This window comes from Gymnodraco acuticeps, unplaced genomic scaffold (assembly GCF_902827175.1).
Source record: "Gymnodraco acuticeps unplaced genomic scaffold, fGymAcu1.1, whole genome shotgun sequence".
Lineage (NCBI taxonomy): Eukaryota > Metazoa > Chordata > Actinopteri > Perciformes > Bathydraconidae > Gymnodraco > Gymnodraco acuticeps.
In genome coordinates this window covers 325,424-345,203 of record NW_022991443.1, presented here as the reverse complement: position 1 = coordinate 345,203, position 19,780 = coordinate 325,424, and the positions used below count along the sequence as shown (strand labels likewise).

Here is a 19,780-nt window from a genome sequence, read left to right as displayed (position 1 = left end):
GTAGTACATCTCTATATACATCGATACAATATTACGTGTTGATAGAAATCAACACGTAATGAAATAAGACCCCACGGTTTGATGATTGATAGGTGTGTGGGCTGTCTTTCATTTTGACACACAGAACACTGGGGGCTATCCACCCTTATCCACAATGTAAAGTCATTCACAGCCTCTTCTCTCTGTGAGGAGCAGCAGGTTCAGCTTTCAGAACAAAGTAACAAAAAACTAAAATGGCATTCATTTTTTTAAATATGTCGTGTAGTAGGCTAATAGATTTATTTTTTTTCTTCTCAAGAGAGTACCAGAATGTGTATTTTATGTTAGTATTTCAAAAAATCTCCTGGGGGAGAATCCCCCCAGACCTCCCTACAGTGGTTGGGTTTTCAGTATGTCAACTCTTTCACCTGTGGAGAAATTGCAGGATTGGCTCCAGGTCGCCCTTTTTATTTACTACAAGACAAATGTGCCTTTTTATTTCATACAGTTCAATTTGGATTGAGACAGGGAAATAATCTAACCCTCACGCGTGGCGTTTCACTGTCAAGGGGAGCGTGTATGTAATTACATTGCAAATACTGACTTGAGCCCCACCACTGTATGGGTTAGCCCTACCATAGATTACCCAACAAAAATACTCTCTCGCAGCTGCCGACCCGTATTGCGCAAGCGCAGATCTAAGATCCAGTAGAAATTATAAAAAAGTAAAAGTCTGCTGCTTATTGTTCTACTAGGCCAAAATAGAGTGTGTTAATTAACATATTTGGCAGTTTGGAGTAAGTCTGTAGATTTGTGTGTTTCATGTATAGGCCTCTCACGATAATTAATTTTGTTGGATACATTTTCCCGGAAATTATTGCGATAAAAGATAATAGTGTCGGCACCGTTGTATGACCATTTTAGACCACTGACATTATGATAATATATAATAATAATAATTCAAGTACATCCTTTCAAACTGCTAGTCACATCCTCATGTAAATGGAAATTTATCGAGTTCATTTTTATTTATCGTACGATAAGTCAATTAAGTGCTTATCGCGACAGGCACACAATAAAACAGTGGAAACAAACATGTGTTTGACTTTCATTAGTGAATGAAACTTTGTGCCCTTTATCTGTGTCCAATATTGTGTCCATCCATCCATCCATCCATCTTCTCCCGCTTATCCGTGGTCGGGTCGCGGGGGTAGCAGTTCCAGCAGAGAGCCCCAAACTTTCTTTTCCCTGGCGACATCAACCAGCTCTGACTGGGGGATCCCAAGGCGCTCCCAGGCCAGCGAAGAGATATAATCCCTCCACCTGGTCCTAGGTCTACCCCTTGGTCTCTTCCCAGCTGGACGTGCCTGGAACACCTCCCTAGGGAAGCGCCCAGGTGGCATCCTAACTAGGTGCCCGAACCACCTCAACTGGCTCCTTTCGACGCGAAGGAGGAGCGGCTCAACTCCGAGTCCCTCCCTGATGACCGAACTTCTCACCTTATCCCTAAGGGAGACACCAGCCACCCTGCGGAGAAAAACCCATCTCGGCCGCTTGTATCCGCGATCTCGTTCTTTCGGTCATGACCCATCCTTCATGACCATAGGTGAGGGTAGGAACGAAAATGGCCCGGAAGACCGAGAGCTTTGCCTTCTGGCTCAGCTCCCTTTTCGTCACAACGGTGCGGTAAAGCGACTGCAGTACCGCTCCCGCTGCTCCGATTCTCCGGCCCATCTCACGCTCCATTGTTCCCTCACTCGAGAACAAGACCCCGAGATACTTGAACTCCTTCACTTGGGGTAAGGACTCATTCCCTACTTGAAGTGGACAGTCCATCGGTTTCCTGCTGAGAACCATGGCCTCAGATTTGGAGGTGCTGATCCTCATCCCAGCCGCTTCACACTCTGTTGCGAACCGATCCAGTGAGTGCTGAAGGTCGCAGACCGATGAAGCCATTAGAACCACATCATCTGCAAAAAGCAGTGGTGCAATCCTTAGTCCACCGAACTGCAGACCCCCTCCCCCACGACTACGCCTCGAAATCCGATCCATGTATATTACAAACAGGATTGGTGACAAAGCGCAGCCCTGGCGGAGGCCAATCCTCACCGGAAATGTGTCCGACTTACTGCCGAGGACCCGGACACAGCTCTCGCTTTGGGAGTACAGAGATTGGATGGCCCTGAGTAGAGACCCCCTCACCCCATACTCCCGCAGCACCTCCCACAGTAACTCCCTGGGAACTCGGTCATACGCCTTCTCCAAGTCTACAAAACACATGTAGACCGGATAAGCGTACTCCCAGGCTCCCTCCAGGATCCTTGCGAGAGTAAAAAGCTGATCCGTCGTTCCACGACCAGGACGGAATCCGCATTGTTCCTCCTCAATCTGAGGTTCGACAATCGGCCTGACCCTCCTTTCGAGTACCTTAGAGTAAACTTTCCCGGGGAGGCTGAGTAGTGTGATGCCTCTGTAATTGGCACACACCCTCTGATCCCCCTTTTTAAAAAGGGGAACCACCACCCCGGTCTGCCACTCCTTCGGTACTGTTTCCGACTTCCACGCAACGTTGATGAGACGTGTCAACCATGAGAGTCCCTCAACACCCAGAGCCTTCAGCATTTCCGGGCGGATCTCATCCACCCCCGGGGCTTTGCCACTGTGGAGTTGTTTGACGACCTCAGTGAAATCCCCCCGGGAGATTGGTGTTGATCCCCCGTCATACTCCAGCTCTGCCTCTAACATAGAGGGCGGAGTTGTCGGGTTCAGGAGTTCCTCAAAGTGTTCCTTCCAACGCCCTAACACTCCATCAGTTGAGGTCAACAACGTCCCATCCTTACTGTACACAGCTTGGATGGTTCCCTGCTTCCCCCTCCTGAGGTGTCGGACAGTTTTCCAGAACAACTTTGGTGCCGCCCGAAAGTCCTTCTCCATGTCTTCTCCGAACTTCTCCCACACCCGCTGCTTTGCCTCGGCCACGGATGAGGCTGCTGCCCTTCGGGCCTGTCGGTACCTTGCAACTGCCTCGGGAGTCCCCCGGGATAACAAATCCCTGAAGGCCTCCTTCTTCAGTCGGACGGCTTCCCTGACCACCGGTGTCCACCAGGAGGTTCGAGGGTTACCGCCCCTTGAGGCACCTAGGACCTTGAGACCACAGCTCCCCGCCGCGGCTTCGGCAATAGAGGCTTTGAACACCGACCACTCTGGTTCAATGTCCCCAACCTCCACAGGAATGCCCGAAAAGCTCCGCCGGAGGTGTGAGTTGAAGGCCTCCTGAACTTGGGCCTCCTCCAGACGTTCCCAGTTCACCCGAACTACACGTTTGGGCTTACCAGGTCTATCCAGAGGCTTCCCCCGCCACTCGACCCAACTCACCACCAGATGGTGATCAGTTGACAACTCCGCCCCTCTCTTTACCCGAGTGTCCAAAACATACGGCCTCAGGTCCGATGATACGATAACGAAATCGATCATGGACCTTCTGCCTAGGGTGCTCTGGTACCACGTACACTTATGAGCATCCTTATGTTCGAACATGGTGTTTGTTATGGCCAATCCATGACTAGCACAGAAGTCCAGTAACAAAGCACCACTCCGGTTCAGATCAGGGGGGCCGTTCCTCCCAATCACGCCCCTCCAAGTGTCTCCATCATTGCCCACATGTGCGTTGAAGTCTCCCAGCAAGATTAAAGAGTCCCCTTCAGGAGCCCCATACAGGACTCTTTCCAGGGTCTCCAAGAAGGCCGTATACTCTGAACTGCTGTTGGGTGCATAAGCACACACAACAGTCAGAGTTTTCCCCCCCATAACCCGCAGGCGTAGGGAGGCGACCCTCTCGTCCACTGGGGTAAACTCCAACAACGAAGCACCTAACCGGGGACTTGTGAGTATCCCCACACCCGCCCGGCGCCTCACACCTTGAGCAACTCCGGAGAAGAATAGAGTCCAACCCCTATCCAGAAGTAAGGTTCCAGAGCCGACGCTGTGCGTAGAGGTGAGCCCAACCAGATCCAACTGGTAACGCTCCACCTCCTGCACAAGCTCCGGCTCCTTCCCCCCCAGAGAGGTGACGTTCCACGTCCCCAAAGCCAGCTTCTGTCGCCCGGGTCTGGTCCGTCGAGACCCTCCGCTTTCACTGCCACCCTTCTGGCAGCGCACCCGAAGCATCCATTATTCCCGTGTTATTATTCCCGTGTTATTATAAATTAGGCTACTGTACACTTTTGAATAGTTAATCTACTATGATTAGTTTGTTTAATATCGAATCATATCCATTTGTTTTAAAGCACAATAAATAACAAAGAAGACCTTTGACCGGCAGTTTTCTCATTTTGTCCGGAAGATTTAAACTTTAACGGACATGTTGACCGTTAAAAAATATTCTAACGGGAACTCTGATACAGTCTATGATTTTAACTTGGAGGCTACGATTAGCATCGTTAGCACCGATGTAGCTACCACTCGCTTACACGCTAACCCTTAACATTCATTACGTAGCTGATTAAAATCATTAACACATAAATAAAGCACACATATTTCACTTACCGCAAAACCGCATTCATGCACCGTCTGTTTTAACCGCAGAGCGAGTCACAATAGTCCGATATATAAGCATGAAGAACAAACAACCACGGCCGGCTTCAAGTAGTGTTTCCTGGATCAACTGACCAGGCAGAGTCCCTGTAGCCAGCTGCCTGTAGCTAGCTTCACGGAGCAGGTAGCAAAGAGACAAGAAGCTCGCAGCAGCAGTCACTTGACAGAGCCGTCACTCAATGTGACCACGCCCTAATTTATGCAAAAACATTAAGACCTAATATAAATAAAAGGGTCGTGTTAGAAAACAATTCACTCACAGATCCATAATCATGAAGGTGGAACCTAACTATATCGATAATAAAATGTATGGAGCCAGGGGTAGAAACATGTTTTTTTCTGCTGTAAAATTGGGCATTTCAACATGGGGGTCTATGGAAATGGCTCCTTTCTGCAGCCATCGCCTATCGGCCAATATATGAACTGCAGTGTGTGGCACTTCCGTATTGGCGTCCCGGCTCTACCCCACAGTTTGCCGCTTGGCCAAGACGCTGGAGACGTGAGGCGACGTTCCGTCGGAACGTGTTCTTGTCAGTGTCAGTTTGGTGTGTAAGCTGCTAAAATGCAACAGCAAAATCTCTCCTCAGAAACTAGGACTCTTCTCAACTAAAGACATTTTTTGCCGGTTAACTCTAATATGATTTTGTTGACTCATCTGAAAAACTTGAGTTCATCTGCAAACATTTTTTTCTTGCTCATATGTCTCTTGTAAATAAGTCATTCAGCATAATAACATACCAAAATTAGTAATGGACAAAATACTTTAGTCAACTAAAACCAAACCTTCAAAATAGTTGACTAATCATGAAGAGAAAGGACAGCCCCCTAGCAACATTGTCCCTGTCTGTATAATGCACAGACCCCACTACTGCCCCATTTAACAAGGTACCAATACCACCACCACTACTACCGCAAACAACTACTGGTATTACCGCTGTTCCCAATTATACTAAAGCGTGTTGTCAGTTGTGTTTTTTGTAAAGTGTTCAACCACAAGTGTCACAAGGAGAGCCCTACTGACTGTGTTTATTGGCTCAGGATTGACGTATATGCAAGCCGATAAATGACATAAAAGTGTTGGCTAATTTTCAGAGTCAGGTGTATAGATGGCCACCAAAATGTCAACATAGCCTGTAGACGAAGCTGGTGTGGTTCTGTTTGAAGTTAGGCATTGTTTGCCTTCTCAGCTCAGATGACAGTCTTGTGTTTGTCTTCTCATTTGTGGGCTGGATACTTTTTTTTACATCAAAGCGGGTTTATCCTGTTTAATGGTTGAAGATTAAAGTAAAATCCTGGTCTTTTTCTCAGGGCAATCCATAGCTCATTTGACACAGCAGGATTAATAAAGACATATTTTTCCTTGGGACATATTCACTGTGTAAGTGGCAATTTAAACGGTTGTAGCGTGCTTCCAGCAATCGTTCAAAAGGTGATACTGATTATTTTGGAAGCCTGGAATTATTAGGTGTACTTTAGACTGTCTACTGAGCTGAGGTATGTAAATGTTACTTAAAACCGGCTCGCAACCCCAAATCAATGTGAAGATAATGGACATTCTGGCTGCTGACACTTAGACTTTAATTCCAGTAGGGTTACATTGCAGATCTGATCCTCTTTCTGCACCTTTTGGAAAAGAGTGGCCTAGTTGGAACAAAGCAGGCTTGTGATTTGACAAAATAACCTGCATCATTCGGCTCGATAAGCTTTTACATTATTACACTGTATTAGACCTATGACAAAACAGACATTGCTTTGGTTTATTGTGCAGTATGTGCACAGTATGTTGATGAATGCCAACAATGTGCAAGAAAAGCAAGTAAACTCAAATAATATGTGTTGTGTTTCTCACTATGATTAAACTATTAACTTAATGATGACTTGATTTTCAACGAATTGTTTGAAGTTATTTTAATGTGTGGTGGTTTTGATATGACTTTTGCACACACCCCTATTATATGTTTTGCACAACCTGCACTCTGCAACTTTCCTTTTGTACATATTTGTTTTATTATTCTTCTCACAATAGTTTAATTTAATGTATTTGTTATCTGTAACTTAATTGGCAATTAACTTTATTCTGATTTGGACACGTTGGAGAGTAAAACAATAACAAATGTCATCTTATTTGATAGTTTATTTATCTATTATCAAACTATATAACTAGTTCATACTGTATGTCTGCCCTCCTTGTCAGGTTGTTCCGTCGCATACAACAGAAGCATTGAACTCTGTCTTTATGTATCCTGGAGCCTCGGTTTCTAAAGGCTATATCAACAGTTGTGGTTAAAGTGTGGACTCAATGCATTATTGTGCTTTCTCTCTGTCTTTCATTGTTGACAAGTAGAGGTGGAAGGAGTACTCAGATTCATTACTTAGGTAAAAATACTGTACTACATTCTAAATAAAGTAAAAGTAAAACAAGTATTGGTAACAAAATGTACTATAAGTATCAAAAGTAAAAGTACTCATTATGCAGAATGGCCCATTTATACACCAAATATTTATTATTAAAATATTGAATGTATGTGTTCATCACTTTAATATTGCACTTGGTATGAATGGGGTGTATTTAAATCTGTAAAATAAATATAGTTGGGTAAAAAGTTCAACATTTGCGTACAAAATGTAGAAAAAGTATGAAGTAGCGAATGCTCAAGTAAAGTAAAGTTCCTAAATGTTTTTCTTAAGAACTGACAATTACTTATTATTAGTAAATGTAATAATAATAATAAGCTTTATTTGTATAGCACCTTTCAAACAAAACTTGCAGTTCAAAGTGTTTCACAGTAGACGGTTGACCTACATTAAAATAGCATAGCATAGACATATAAAAAGTAGGCTACATTTAAATGTAAATTAAAGGTACGACGATAAAAGTGTGCATTACAAGGAGGAGTGCAAATACAACACAAAACCAGGCATCGGAGTGCATTGAGAAATTGCATCAGAGAGCAGGAGTTGGCTTCCTAAAAGGCAAAATTGTACGAATATGTTTTGAGATTTGTCTAAAGACTTCCACCGAGCAGGCTTCCCTTCTGTCTATACCTAGGTATTTTTGTACTTTTGCTTAGCCTTAGGGGCATATTTAACGGAAGCTGCGTCACCAATCTTCTAAATGGTCTTCTGTGTGGTCAGAAGCGGCTGGGGGAGTTGAAGTGCCCGCCCCCTTCAGAAGCCGGTGGAGCAGTGTTTGAGCTCAGGTGTCAAACGCTCGAGACGCTGCACGCGCGCCGGTAGCAGGACAACAGCGGCGGCTCTTGAATTAGCGAACTACACTCTTTATCTTTATCATTTGGAGGAAATATTGGTTCTGGAATATGCTTACCACTTGACTTTAACTCATTTCCGGGTAAGCTAAGTTTCGAAAAAGTATTTTTAATATGACAGAAGTTGTTTTCTTTCGACATTCTTTCAAATCCTCCGAAGCGGAAGCGTCTCTCTATAGAGATATAGAGACTTTATACCACTTTACGGTCTGTTTTATCTCCTCGGTTATTGTAAACTGCCATATATGTGGACTTTAAAATGAGTTTATGGCAAACCTATAATGCTTTATTGGATATTTTACTCTCCTCTGTAGCCATTAAAACATATTGGTTCTAGCCGCAGCCCAGTGTTTCCGTCTAACACAGGTGTGTGTTTATTTGTACGGTAGCCTCCCATAATATCTCCATTATTTTCCTAAAGTTTGTGTGTTCACTTCGTAACTTTATTTCCCCCATATAATTTATTTGGGGTTGTTGGTAGAGGTATTACCTGATTTGAATGTTGTGTTGTATATTTGTATGGGTGTCTGACAAGTTGCCTTGGAGCATGATCTCACCTTAGCCCACCTAAGACCACATTGTATAACAACAATCGTTCGAAAAACAGGACTTAAACAAGCCCCTAAAAAGGTAATTGCAGTATGCAACATGGACTGCAGTGCAGGGGCGGATCTAGACAAATATTCATGGGGTGGCAGGAGATTTTGAGGGGTGGCATCCCCTGTATATGCTGATTTAATCAGTCATATCAATCAATGTTAACTTGGAAAGCCACAATATTGAGATTTTAACTCAATAACATTAGGTGACATTATTGTGGCACATCAGTAAAGCCTTAAATAGAAATATATAAGGTGGCAGACATAATGTCATGCATTTTAACTGAACAATAACTGAATGAGTTGGTTTCACTCTTAGACCAGCAGGGGTACCAAATCTATGCAGACTGCTGCAATAAGTACATTCATTAACTGTCTCATCGATGTTTGACTGAATGAATATGATAATATTAACAATCATATTATTCCTATCAGCTGTCAATCACTGTTATGATTCATATATTCATTTATTATTGAATAAACTATATTTTTTGGAGGAGTTAATGATGCATGTTCCTCAAGATGCTTGCTCACCCTCCTTCAAATTTGAAAGACAAATTACTATCATATATCAAAATTCATAAGAATCAAAGGAACAGTTCAGCGCCCCACGACTTTACTGCAAACAGATACAACCTTGACTTTACATCAGAAAGAACAAACATTAAAGAAGTGACTAACTGCATCAGTTAGGGTTAAAAAACGTGTATTCAGCAAAAACATATACATCGCTGCAGTTATTATCCAGTGGAAAGTCCTTACCTACTGGCCTAGTTAAATCAAAGTGGTTACTTTTTTTTGGCTGGGCAGTGAAGTTTTACACAGTCTTCTTTGATTTTCTCAGGACTTGAACAGTCTCAAATAAGTTTGAGAGGCGTTTTGCTGAACAAGATGGTAATCGCCACATTCAGCTGTTATAGGCATGCCAACTTGATGCTCTGCTCACGGATGACTCGATGAGCATAAAAAACTGCTAAGATGATGACCTTACGTGTGTATAACATTTATCTTCTTTTTGGGGGCAGACCCCCACAAAGAAGAAAAATGTTATACACACGTAAGATCCAAAGCTTTAGTGCGTTTTGATTCAATGCTGAGTACAGCCAAACTTGACAGGCTCTTCTCTGTCATTGTAGACCGCAAATACCTCATTCCTTCCATCTACTTGGATCCGAAATGCTTCTCGTTTTGCGTTGTCCCCCCGTTCAAATGAAATTGCCGATTTCCACGCTCGCGCCAGGGCCGGGGGGAGGGGTTACAAGGCTTGCGTCTTGAGCTGCATTCACTTGCACTCGGACATTAGAGATTTTCTCTCATAAATGTCCGATGAGCCACAACTTTTATTTCAAAACAAAGCTGCCAACTGGTGTGGCAACTAGGGTGGCAAGGCATTTTTCTGAGGTGGCAGCTGCCACCCCGTAGAACCCCGTAGAACCGCCACTGCTGCAGTGTGTGTTTTGGTAGTATTGAATGAGGGTGTGTGTTGTGATGTAAAGTTAATTTAAACACTGTTCCTGTTCTGTAGGTAGTGTGGTGGAGTCACACAGTGCTCTTCCCTCACCCTGTCCTCGAGACCCCCTGCTCTGTCCTGACTCGCACATGGTAAGAACCTCATCTGGCTTTTTCTTCTGCTAAACCTAAAAAGTGTGGCAAATATGTTGGTAGAAGAGCTTTTACATAATTACTCTGTTATGAGTAAAAGTCCTGCAGTCAAGATATGAGTCAGCAAAGTTAATTATAAGGTTGCTGGTAGGGTAAGGGCTTATTTTAGTTAACAATAAAGTAGTTTAATTCTGTTGTTCCCTACCTAAGGGTCAGGGAACATTAATGATTATAATTTCTTAAATGTACATTACTGTAAAGTTGCAGCTGATAAAAGTGTTGCTTATTTTATTATTACATATACTATCATGTATCTTGTGAATTGTAATCATATTTTGATCCATAGTAATTCTTCATTATTTATTTGTTAGTTAAGGTTTGTATTATTTGATTTTGAGAACTTAAGGTATCTAATAAATGTGGTAGCTTTCTGATAAAAAATATTTTGATTGTGTTTCGACAATGCATAAACAGTGTTTGTCATTTAGAGATGGAAAGCTAAATATATGCATACAAATGAGACAGTGGTCTGTACTGATTGTATGTACAAAGAGAAACAATTATTACAAAGAACACAAACAAACAATAACAAGGACTAAAGTAATCTCCTACATTCATTGCCAGTGAGCCTCATACACACGATTATTTATCAGGAACATTGTTAGATTAATATATATGTGTGTAATACATATACATATAAATACATGCAACAAATACCTATACTCATACAAATCTACTGTATACATACATACATACAGTGGTGACTGGTGATTAGGCGCACAGCCCCACCTAGTGTCAGCAGAAAGTATTAAAAATAATGATTACAAAAAATAAAATAAAAAAATATATAAATTATATTTTAAGATCATGTTTAATCATCTGATTCGTCTGTACATTGCTGTTTTAGTCTGTGTTCTTCTAATTAGTGTCTACAGTGTGTGCCTATTGAGCTGTTTAGAGCCATGTGGGACAAAACCCGATCCTGCCCCTCCCTCTCACTGTCTAAGTCAATGGTGACTGTAAAAACTACACTGCGCATGCTCAGAGTATTTTTCAATTTAATGTGTGTGGCAAAAAAATAATGACCATAGGGGCATAGAGCTGCCATCCCCACCATACGTCATCTCACATCATTCAGAGCTGATTGGCTGTAAGTACGTGTGCCGCGAAAAGTGTGGTGTGTGAAGTGTAACCCGAAGTAAGCTGCGCATTGTTTCCCTCGACATAAAAGCAATGAGATTTCTCCATAGGATTTTAGAAAATAGCTCAAAATAAGATATGTGGGAAACGTACCTGTTAGATAAATGCACGTTTTGTTCAGCCGGATAATATCCACATGTCTACCGTACTTTTATCATTTTCGAATCATAAATCTATCGATTAGATTTATGATAGACTTTTGAAACTACAAGAAGATAAGGAGGACTTTTACAAAAAAGTAATAGAGATTTTTGTCCAGAAGGATAGGCAAATGGACTTCATCTTCAAGTCAAGGTAAGACCACCATTTTATTGAAAATGGGATCTTACTAAGAGAGAACAATTCAATATTTTAATGATAAAATTACATTTTCGGGTATCCTTTTGTTGAACTGTCTGTTTAAAATTAATCGAAGGATCAGACTAAAGAGGCTTTTGAAAATAATATTATATTTCGATTTAGGTCAAAATATAATATTTGTAAACCTGAAGAGTCAGTGCCAGTCCAGCCATGAACCTCACTGCACGTCACTGCAGAAACTTATATATAGACATCTAAGTTTTTTGTGCCCCACCACTTTTGTACATATAAAAACGCCACTGCATACATACATTCAATTTCATACATACATACATATGCTGCAGATATAGGCTATACCAATAGCAGATCGTTTTATAGAGTGTGGAATGCACTAAAACAAGGTTCTCAGGCTTCCTGACATTTCCTGTTTGAATATAAAAGTGAATATCTGATCTTTTCAAGTTTCATGCAGGACATAACGTCCATCAACCACTAGGAGTGAGTGAGTGGGCGGGACACTGTCCCTCCACTTAAGCAGGATGGCTCAACGAGCTAGGAGGAGAGGAAAGGACAGAGATCCCCGCCGTTCTGCAGTTAAATGCATCTCTTTTCCTATAACCCCAAATATGGCAGCCAGAGGATTTGGAATCAGTTCAGTACTGAACACCTGGGATAAGGTTTGAAAGATCTCTGTCCAGTACATGAATGCTGTAGCTTTAAAAGTAGAACTTAATCCTTTGCAATATAGTGGAGTAGAAATATAACGTAGCAGGAAATGGAAAAAAAAGAGTAAATGTATTTAGACACATTTTACTACTGTATACCATCAAAACACAAAGGAGGAACACATACAAGTTAAGGTGCAGTGCTTTTTAACAGACTGCCAGGGTTAGTGTGCTTCACTTGTTTGATGTGGGGTGTAATCTGGCAATGTCACCTCTAGATACATAACCGTATCTATAGTATATATGTCTGTATTACTTGCTATATAAGCAGACAAGGAGAAATCAATGCTTTGCTACATTACGTTTGGCTCAGGTATCTGTGTTGAAACCCGCTATCACAAAATGGCTTTTGACAGTGCTGAAAATATAAACTGAAATGCAAATGACCCTTGGTTTGAATCTGAATGGACTGTCTGACTCCTCTGCTCCACCAGGATCTGCAGGGCTATAAGTGGGTGCGCTGGCGGGTGTGGTTGTGTCGCGTGGCCGCCCTGCTGTCCTTGGGTCTCCTCCTGCTTGTGTTTCACTGGCGCCCGAGGCTTGGTGTCCTCACCCGCTGCTGCTCCTGCCCTCTGGCTCTGGCAGATATTCTGATAATCAGAGTGAGAAAATACATTTATTCCTACTTTGATTTAAAACCCATTATTATAAAACTGGATTTCTCTTGCAATAATTGCTTTTGACCTGTTTCACTTTATGTCACATTATCCTTTAATGTTCTTTAATGAAACATGCACTGAAAGGTTAATTTCCAAATAAGATTTCCAAACTAGAAATGTATAAATAAATAAAAAACTGTATAACTAATAGGTTTTTAAAAGTCTTGCTTCACACATTTCAAATGAGTATTTATTACCCAGGCTGTTTGCCATCTGTTTATGTACTCATTGGGTTGAAAGGTGGATTAACATATTGCTGTGTACATAGCTGCCATATCTGCAAATATCCAGCTCTTAAAGCTGGTGCGGTGTAAGTATTCACAACTTTATTAAATGTGTTGCTTCTGTTTCATGACATCTTGATCACTTTGTGTTTATGGTAGTATTTTGAGTTATACTCAGATTAAAAGTATTTGAAGTGCCTTGTTTCAAGCAATCACAGAAGAATTTGTGTCGTTTCTTCCCTCAGGATACTTTTGGCCGGCAGCATGTGGTACAGGTGCTCACAGAAGAGATGGAGGAAGGCAGGTCAGCAACATGTCATTATCCCAGCGCTATGCAGAGATCTTAGAAAACGGTTAAAACTGTTGGCTCTAATTACCCGGTTTGTCCCTTTCAGTTTGGGGTCGTTTGCCGGGCTTGAGGTCAATGAATGGAAAGATACAGTTCAGCTGCAAAAGGAGGAGGTAAGGAAGCAGGGAACATTGTGCAGAATAATTTGCTGAGCAATCTGTTTTCTAGACTGAAAGTAACCATGATTGTGTGACAGAAAACGCTGCTGCGCTACTACCTGTTCGAAGGACTGCGCTACATCTGGCTGGACAGGAGAGGAGCCTTCTGTCGTGTCAGGTACTGAAACAGGAGGAGCAGGATCACAGCACTGAGTACTGGATGTAAACTGATGTTGGCCAGTCCTTCTTTCTGCTCCTACACAGATGTGTTTCCAATATATATATATATATATATATATATATATATATATATATATACAGGGCTGCACATAACTGGTGCGCAGGTGCGCATGCGCACCTCCGCCAAAAAAAGAGCACCGGGTCATTTGAAACAAAGCGCATTTGCGTACCAACATTGAGAGAGGGAGAGAAGAGAGAGAGAGAGAGAAGAGAGAGAAAGAAAGATATTTGCGAGTTGCATATGAACCATGATATGAACTCAGGGCCGGCCCGTAGCACTGGCTAGATGTTCGCCTAGGGCGCCAGATCTGTGGAGGCGCTGCGCTGGCAATTCTGGGAGGGAAAAAAACATTTTTGACCGTTGGGGCTCATCCTAATTTTCGGCCTTGATGTAACAATATTCATAATTAAGTAAATGTAACACCCTTTTCACCCCGGTTACACGTTTCATTTGCCCTGTACGATGGACGCTGTAATTGATGAAAATGGGGGATGTTGGCTTATCTGGCGCCCGCAGCTCACAGCCAAAATGCGAGGGAGAGAGGGAGGGTGCACCGGTACCAGCGCTGTTGTTATTAGAATCTGGTGCCGTGCTAGCTGCTCTAACGGATATAAGAAGAAGATGTTTCTACAATAATGTGGAGGGAGAGTCCTCTCCAGTCAGACTGAGAGGCTGATACTACAGCTCAGTGAGGTAAGGACTCTTAGCAAGGGCGCCGGAAGCGGGGGCCACTTTACGGCCCTGCTCCACATTTTCGCAGCAGCGGATGCCGCGGAACCCTGTACACATCCCGTTTCAATAATTCCCTTCTACTCTAAAGTCGCATCTAAAAAGAACGCCATCTGATCTAGCTGTGTATATTTTGTTATTGTTGATTGTTATATTCAATCTCATTAGCTACAGGCATTTTTTAAGCTTGTAAAGGGAAGAACACAGCTCGCCTCTCACTCGCCACTCTGCTCTTCCACAGCGTCGCTCCCCCTCCCTCCGCTGACATTATGAATGTAAGGCAAATAGTAATCATAGATAACACCGCAGGGTCCGTTACAGTTTGTTTTCATCTGATTTCAAATAAACAAAGTCTTGGCTTTCAGAATATTAAACTTGTTTCGGCAAATTCAGATGATAAATACAGGTTTGAAGCTTCGGCATAATTACAAGCGGAGAACGGAGTAACTTAACGTCACAGCAGGCATAACAACAGCCGGTGTTTCTCCTGAAAGTTTTCCCCGGGAAACAAACGCAAAAATACACAAACACACACACGTGGTATACACACACACACTCGCGAGCTCCCCCCAGACCAGTAATCCAAACGAAAATATCTTCCCTCCGTACTACTTTGATCATTTGCTCCGCTAATAATCAATCAGATCGATCCAGAGAAGAGGAAACTTTAAGGCCTTTTTCTCAAAATGATGACTCGGTGACAGTCATTATATAATGTGACATATTTTGCTTAATATAGTACAAAAACAATCCTGATATCATTAGAAAGCTAGGAATCTCCTCTTTCCAACAGTGTATACAACTCAAAATGTGTCTTCGGATCAATATGACTGATTTCGATGGAGCAGGTCACTTTGCATTAGGTAAAATACAGCAGGCAGACATAACAGGAAGAATATGTACATTTTAATCCAATCAAATAGGACATTGTCACACCATTCAAATGTATCCATGTACATTACAACCAATAACAAAGCTTAGATGTGTTTATTTGTTACGTTGTTTACGTTATGTGTTAGGTTGTTCAGTGTGTGTCAGCCGTTAACCTAGATAGATAAACTTGCAAACATGTCAGAAGAACCGGCGCATAAGAAAACAAAATACAGTCAAACTAAGCTGAAATTCAACAACTTGAATGTCACATCCCTGACATCCACAACTCCGGAGCCTGGTCCTTCAACCATAGAACCAGCGCAGCCAGATGAACCCCAGCAGCAGCTCTGCGGCCGCAGAGGCTGTCAAAACCGCCGCCGCCGGCATCGTTGAACCGAAACAGGCTGGTTCCGACTGCATGGAGGTTTGTTGTCGGGACATTGTGACGGGCCAATAAAAGCTTATTTGGGCAAAGAGAAGGTACTTCAATGCAGAATGGTACAAAAACAGAGAGTGGTTATTTATTTGCAAAACCACTAAACGAGCCTTCTGTGAAATATGCAGATGTGCTGCTGTCAAACGGCTTGTAACTTTCTCCAAATGTGGAGATGACAGCTTTGTAAATACCGAGTTAATAACTGGAACTTTTCACAGAGCTTACTTCAGTCAAACACCAGTCAACATTCAGCTTGTCAAACAAGAGCGTAGCAGGAAAAAAGAAGAGATGGAATGAGCAACTGCGCTGTCATATGTGTGGGCTGGTCTGTATAGTTTAATGTACAGGAAAGGAGTGAGCAGATGGTTGAGTTGTCCATTCTTGTTCTGTTTTCTCTGACTATCTTCCTCCTGAAGACCCTCTCAGACTTTCATTTGCTCGCGCTACTAAAGAGACACGTTACCATGGAAACCAAACAATGGTGTAGCTGTATTGAAGTCCGAGTGGAAACAGTAACATTTGGTTCGTTATGTTAGAATGAAACAAATCACATTTAGTCAGAAATCGGGAGAAATGCGGGATAAATATGACCCCGGGAGGAAAACGGGAGTCTCCCGCGAAAATCGGGAGGGTTGGCAAGTAGGCTATGTCACATACACACGCACTTTTTGCCCCCCCCACTTCTGAAATGAATCCGGCGCCGCTGACTCTTAGTCTAAGTTCAAACGGTTTGGTCACAATTTATGTAAACACATATTTCCAAGGCACTCCTTTATAATTATTGGGATAAACAGGTTTTAAATCATTCCAATGTATACTATAGGACAGTAACCAAAAATATCCTTTAAAACTGGAGAGATAAAAAAAAATGCATAAATAAATGTTAAGGTAAAATAAGATATGAATGAACAACACAAATAAAATAAGTTACATTAATTTGTTATTGGCTATGGTAGGTTATTGGTTATGTTCACATACTTATTTGATTACATCCACTTGTCTAAGATGACAACAGAGACTTTCGACCCAAAACCAGCTGTTGACTTGTGGATGCAAGCAGCTAATCGCAGACTCAACCAGAGAGAAAGAAGTAGGCCTACATCATCAGCTACCATGTCTGACAGAGAGGAAGACAGTGAGGAGAACAGTCAGGAGGGTAGTGATGACAGCTTGTAGGATTACTGGTCGTGCTAATGTTGTCTTGTGTTCACCACTGCATGTGTGTTCTGTGTTCACCTCTGCATGTGTGTTCTGTGTTCACCTCTGCATGTGTGTTCAGTGCCGTGTGTCTGGCAAATAAAGTCAAGACCCCCTCAAAAGTTACGGTTTATTTCATTTTAAGGATGAGCACCAAGCAACATCTCCAGGTGCTCCTTTGAGAACCAGGGCAAAAAAGTTATGTGCACCCCTGTGTATATATACCCAGATAATGAAATATTTCCTTCTTAAATAACCACTCAGTTTTCTGTCTTTCGTCATCAGTGTCCTCAATGAGGACTGGACCTGCAAGGACCTGTATGGCTTCCAAAAGGGCCTGAGTGCCCTGGAGCAGAGCTCGAGGTAGGAAAGGATGAATGCATGTAGAGCTGGGCCATATGGAGAAAAAACAAAACACCATTATATTTGTTACTAAATTCCCATAATAGGCCCTATTATGCTTTTTGGGGTTTTCCCTTTCCATTAGTGTGTTATATAGTTGGTCTGCAAAGACTAATATCCCAAAGTTTTTCTCCCACACACTCCCCCCTGCCTGAAAGACCTACATTGGACTCCTTTGTTTACTTCTGTGACATAATGGCATCACTATGTAACATGTGCGCTCTAACTCATTGGACATGATAGGCTAAGGGGCGGGACATTTCTAAGCGATTGATCAATCACAACAGAGCCGTCCAGCTAACCAATCAGAGCAGACTGGGCTCTGGTTTCAGACAGAGGGTGAAAAGAGGTGCTGCAGCACAGGCAGTATGAGACAAATAAAGACCATGCCACAGTAAGGGCAGAACATGCAAATATGAACCTGAAAATGAGCAGAATAGGGCCACTTTAATATTGCCATGATATTTTCTTCAGCTAAGACGTTATCTAGTGTTATATCCAATAACAATCGGCATATTGCCCTGCCCTACATGAACGTAGAAATGAGTCATTCTCTGCATTTATCCTTTCAGGGGACGCATGTATGGGCCCAACCTTATCGATGTGCCTGTGAAGCCCTACCTGACACTGCTGTTTGAGGAGGTAAGACGGGGGTCTTTTCTTTTTTTTTCTCAGATTTATTTTCTTTTTCATGAATAATATCTTACTGAAAATCCAGGTGAAGTATCAAATTGAACCTTCCTTTAATTCTATTTATCTTCTCCTTTAGGTCCTCAACCCATTCTATGTGTTCCAAGTTTTCAGCATCATACTGTGGATGACCGATAAATATTATTATTACGCCACGTGTATATTTCTTATATCGATTTTCTCCATCATTATCTCACTTCGTGAAATCCGCAAGGTGAGCCTGTCGTTAGATAGTTAGTCTGATTCTAATTTTGTATGTGTTTGGGTATGGATTTTAATAATTGAATTGTATGAAACTCCACAGCAAAGCATCACTCTCAATAACATGGCCCGGTTAGTCACAACTGTCACTGTAAGGAGAAGCTCAGGAGGTGAGTTTGTTTCGCGAATGCGTTCTTATAATGGGCATTCTTTGTAGTTTCAGGAAATTATACATGTGGATTTGTTGATTTATTGATGTTAACGGTCTTGTTCATTGGCCCTAACATGAGTTTTGCAGTAATGTGCTTCATATAAAGGAAGAACAGAGGCATATATGTACAGTATATTATAATGACAAGAAAGACTTTTGGCACAAAGAGCACTTCAGCCTGCTTTAAAGGAACGAGTGAGAACATGAACAATACCTTTGCACCACCTTGGTTTCCTGATCAGTTCAGGGGATGGTGAAGAGGTTAATGTTTTTAATTCATAGCTATGGACACATGTAAAATAAGTATTTTTAATGTATACTGTCCACAGGTTTAGTTTCAGATAGTAGGCAATAATAGTTGTCATGTGTTCTACATAAATAGGTGCATCTCTTGAACCACCTGTGTTTCAGTTCCCCATTTCTCTAAGTCTCAGTCTGCCTAAAGTTCAGACAATCAACTGAAGGGTTATCATATTATATATCTATCTATTTAGCAGCATTGGAGTGGCCCTTTTTATCTTGCATCTTTTAAATGAGTAAGAAACTTGCATAAGAGTTGCACATCAAAGTACAGCGAACACTGGACTTGGCTTTAAAGAGAACCTGTGAACTGTGTGACTATTACAATCTCTGTCACAATGTTTCTATAAGCTGGTCCACTCTTTTTTTACTAAAAAGCACAGAGAAGAAGAAGATTGTTTTAATAGTAAACATCGATATAAATAATGCAAGATTGAGATTGCAAGTATTTTTTTAGAAAGGGAGTACACTCAATGTGTTTTGTTTACTTAAAAAAATGTAAGCTGTGCTGAAGTCCCTTCAGGCAAAATCTAGATGAGATGTTTGAGTGTCCAACTAGCAACAACAATCCTCATTTATGAAAGAAAAACTACTGAAACATCAATTCTCAACTCAACATCTTTTGTGAGTTGAAACTCAGTAACAGTGCATGTACATGTAGATAAGAATGTAGGACGGCAAATTGTGGTCATTAGTGCATACAATGTTAGGAAAGAGGACTTTGTTTTCTTAGGGTGCAGGAAATAAAAAGAGTAGTTTGTTTCAATGAAAAGTTTCTGTAAACAAAATAGCAAATTCAAATTTTGAACAAAGAGAAAGAACCGAAATGTGTGGCTTTGGCTTCTGAATGTAAGCGTATACTAGTCTCCTAATTCCTTGTCAATCTTGACACAGCATTCATTCCTA

General features: G+C 41.8%; 1 protein-coding gene across 3 annotated transcripts in view; it reads left to right on the top strand.

The window, feature by feature from the left end:
• Positions 1-19,780, top strand: part of atp13a2 (ATPase cation transporting 13A2) — a 56,159-nt gene that overhangs the window by 26,179 nt on the left and 10,200 nt on the right. The window contains exons 1-11 of one of the 3 annotated variants that reach the window (XM_034196381.1): positions 7,770-7,921; positions 9,963-10,039; positions 12,002-12,216; positions 12,699-12,866; positions 13,393-13,451; positions 13,543-13,609; positions 13,693-13,772; positions 17,356-17,433; positions 18,045-18,114; positions 18,242-18,376; positions 18,467-18,533. In XM_034196381.1, the coding sequence (XP_034052272.1) occupies positions 12,079-12,216; positions 12,699-12,866; positions 13,393-13,451; positions 13,543-13,609; positions 13,693-13,772; positions 17,356-17,433; positions 18,045-18,114; positions 18,242-18,376; positions 18,467-18,533 (862 nt within the window). In that variant the 5' untranslated portion in view covers positions 7,770-7,921; positions 9,963-10,039; positions 12,002-12,078. Of the gene's footprint in view, positions 1-7,768; positions 7,922-9,962; positions 10,040-12,001; positions 12,217-12,698; positions 12,867-13,392; positions 13,452-13,542; positions 13,610-13,692; positions 13,773-17,355; positions 17,434-18,044; positions 18,115-18,241; positions 18,377-18,466; positions 18,534-19,780 lie in introns of those variants that run through there. The other 2 variants (XM_034196384.1, XM_034196383.1) reach the window with 2 other exon arrangements.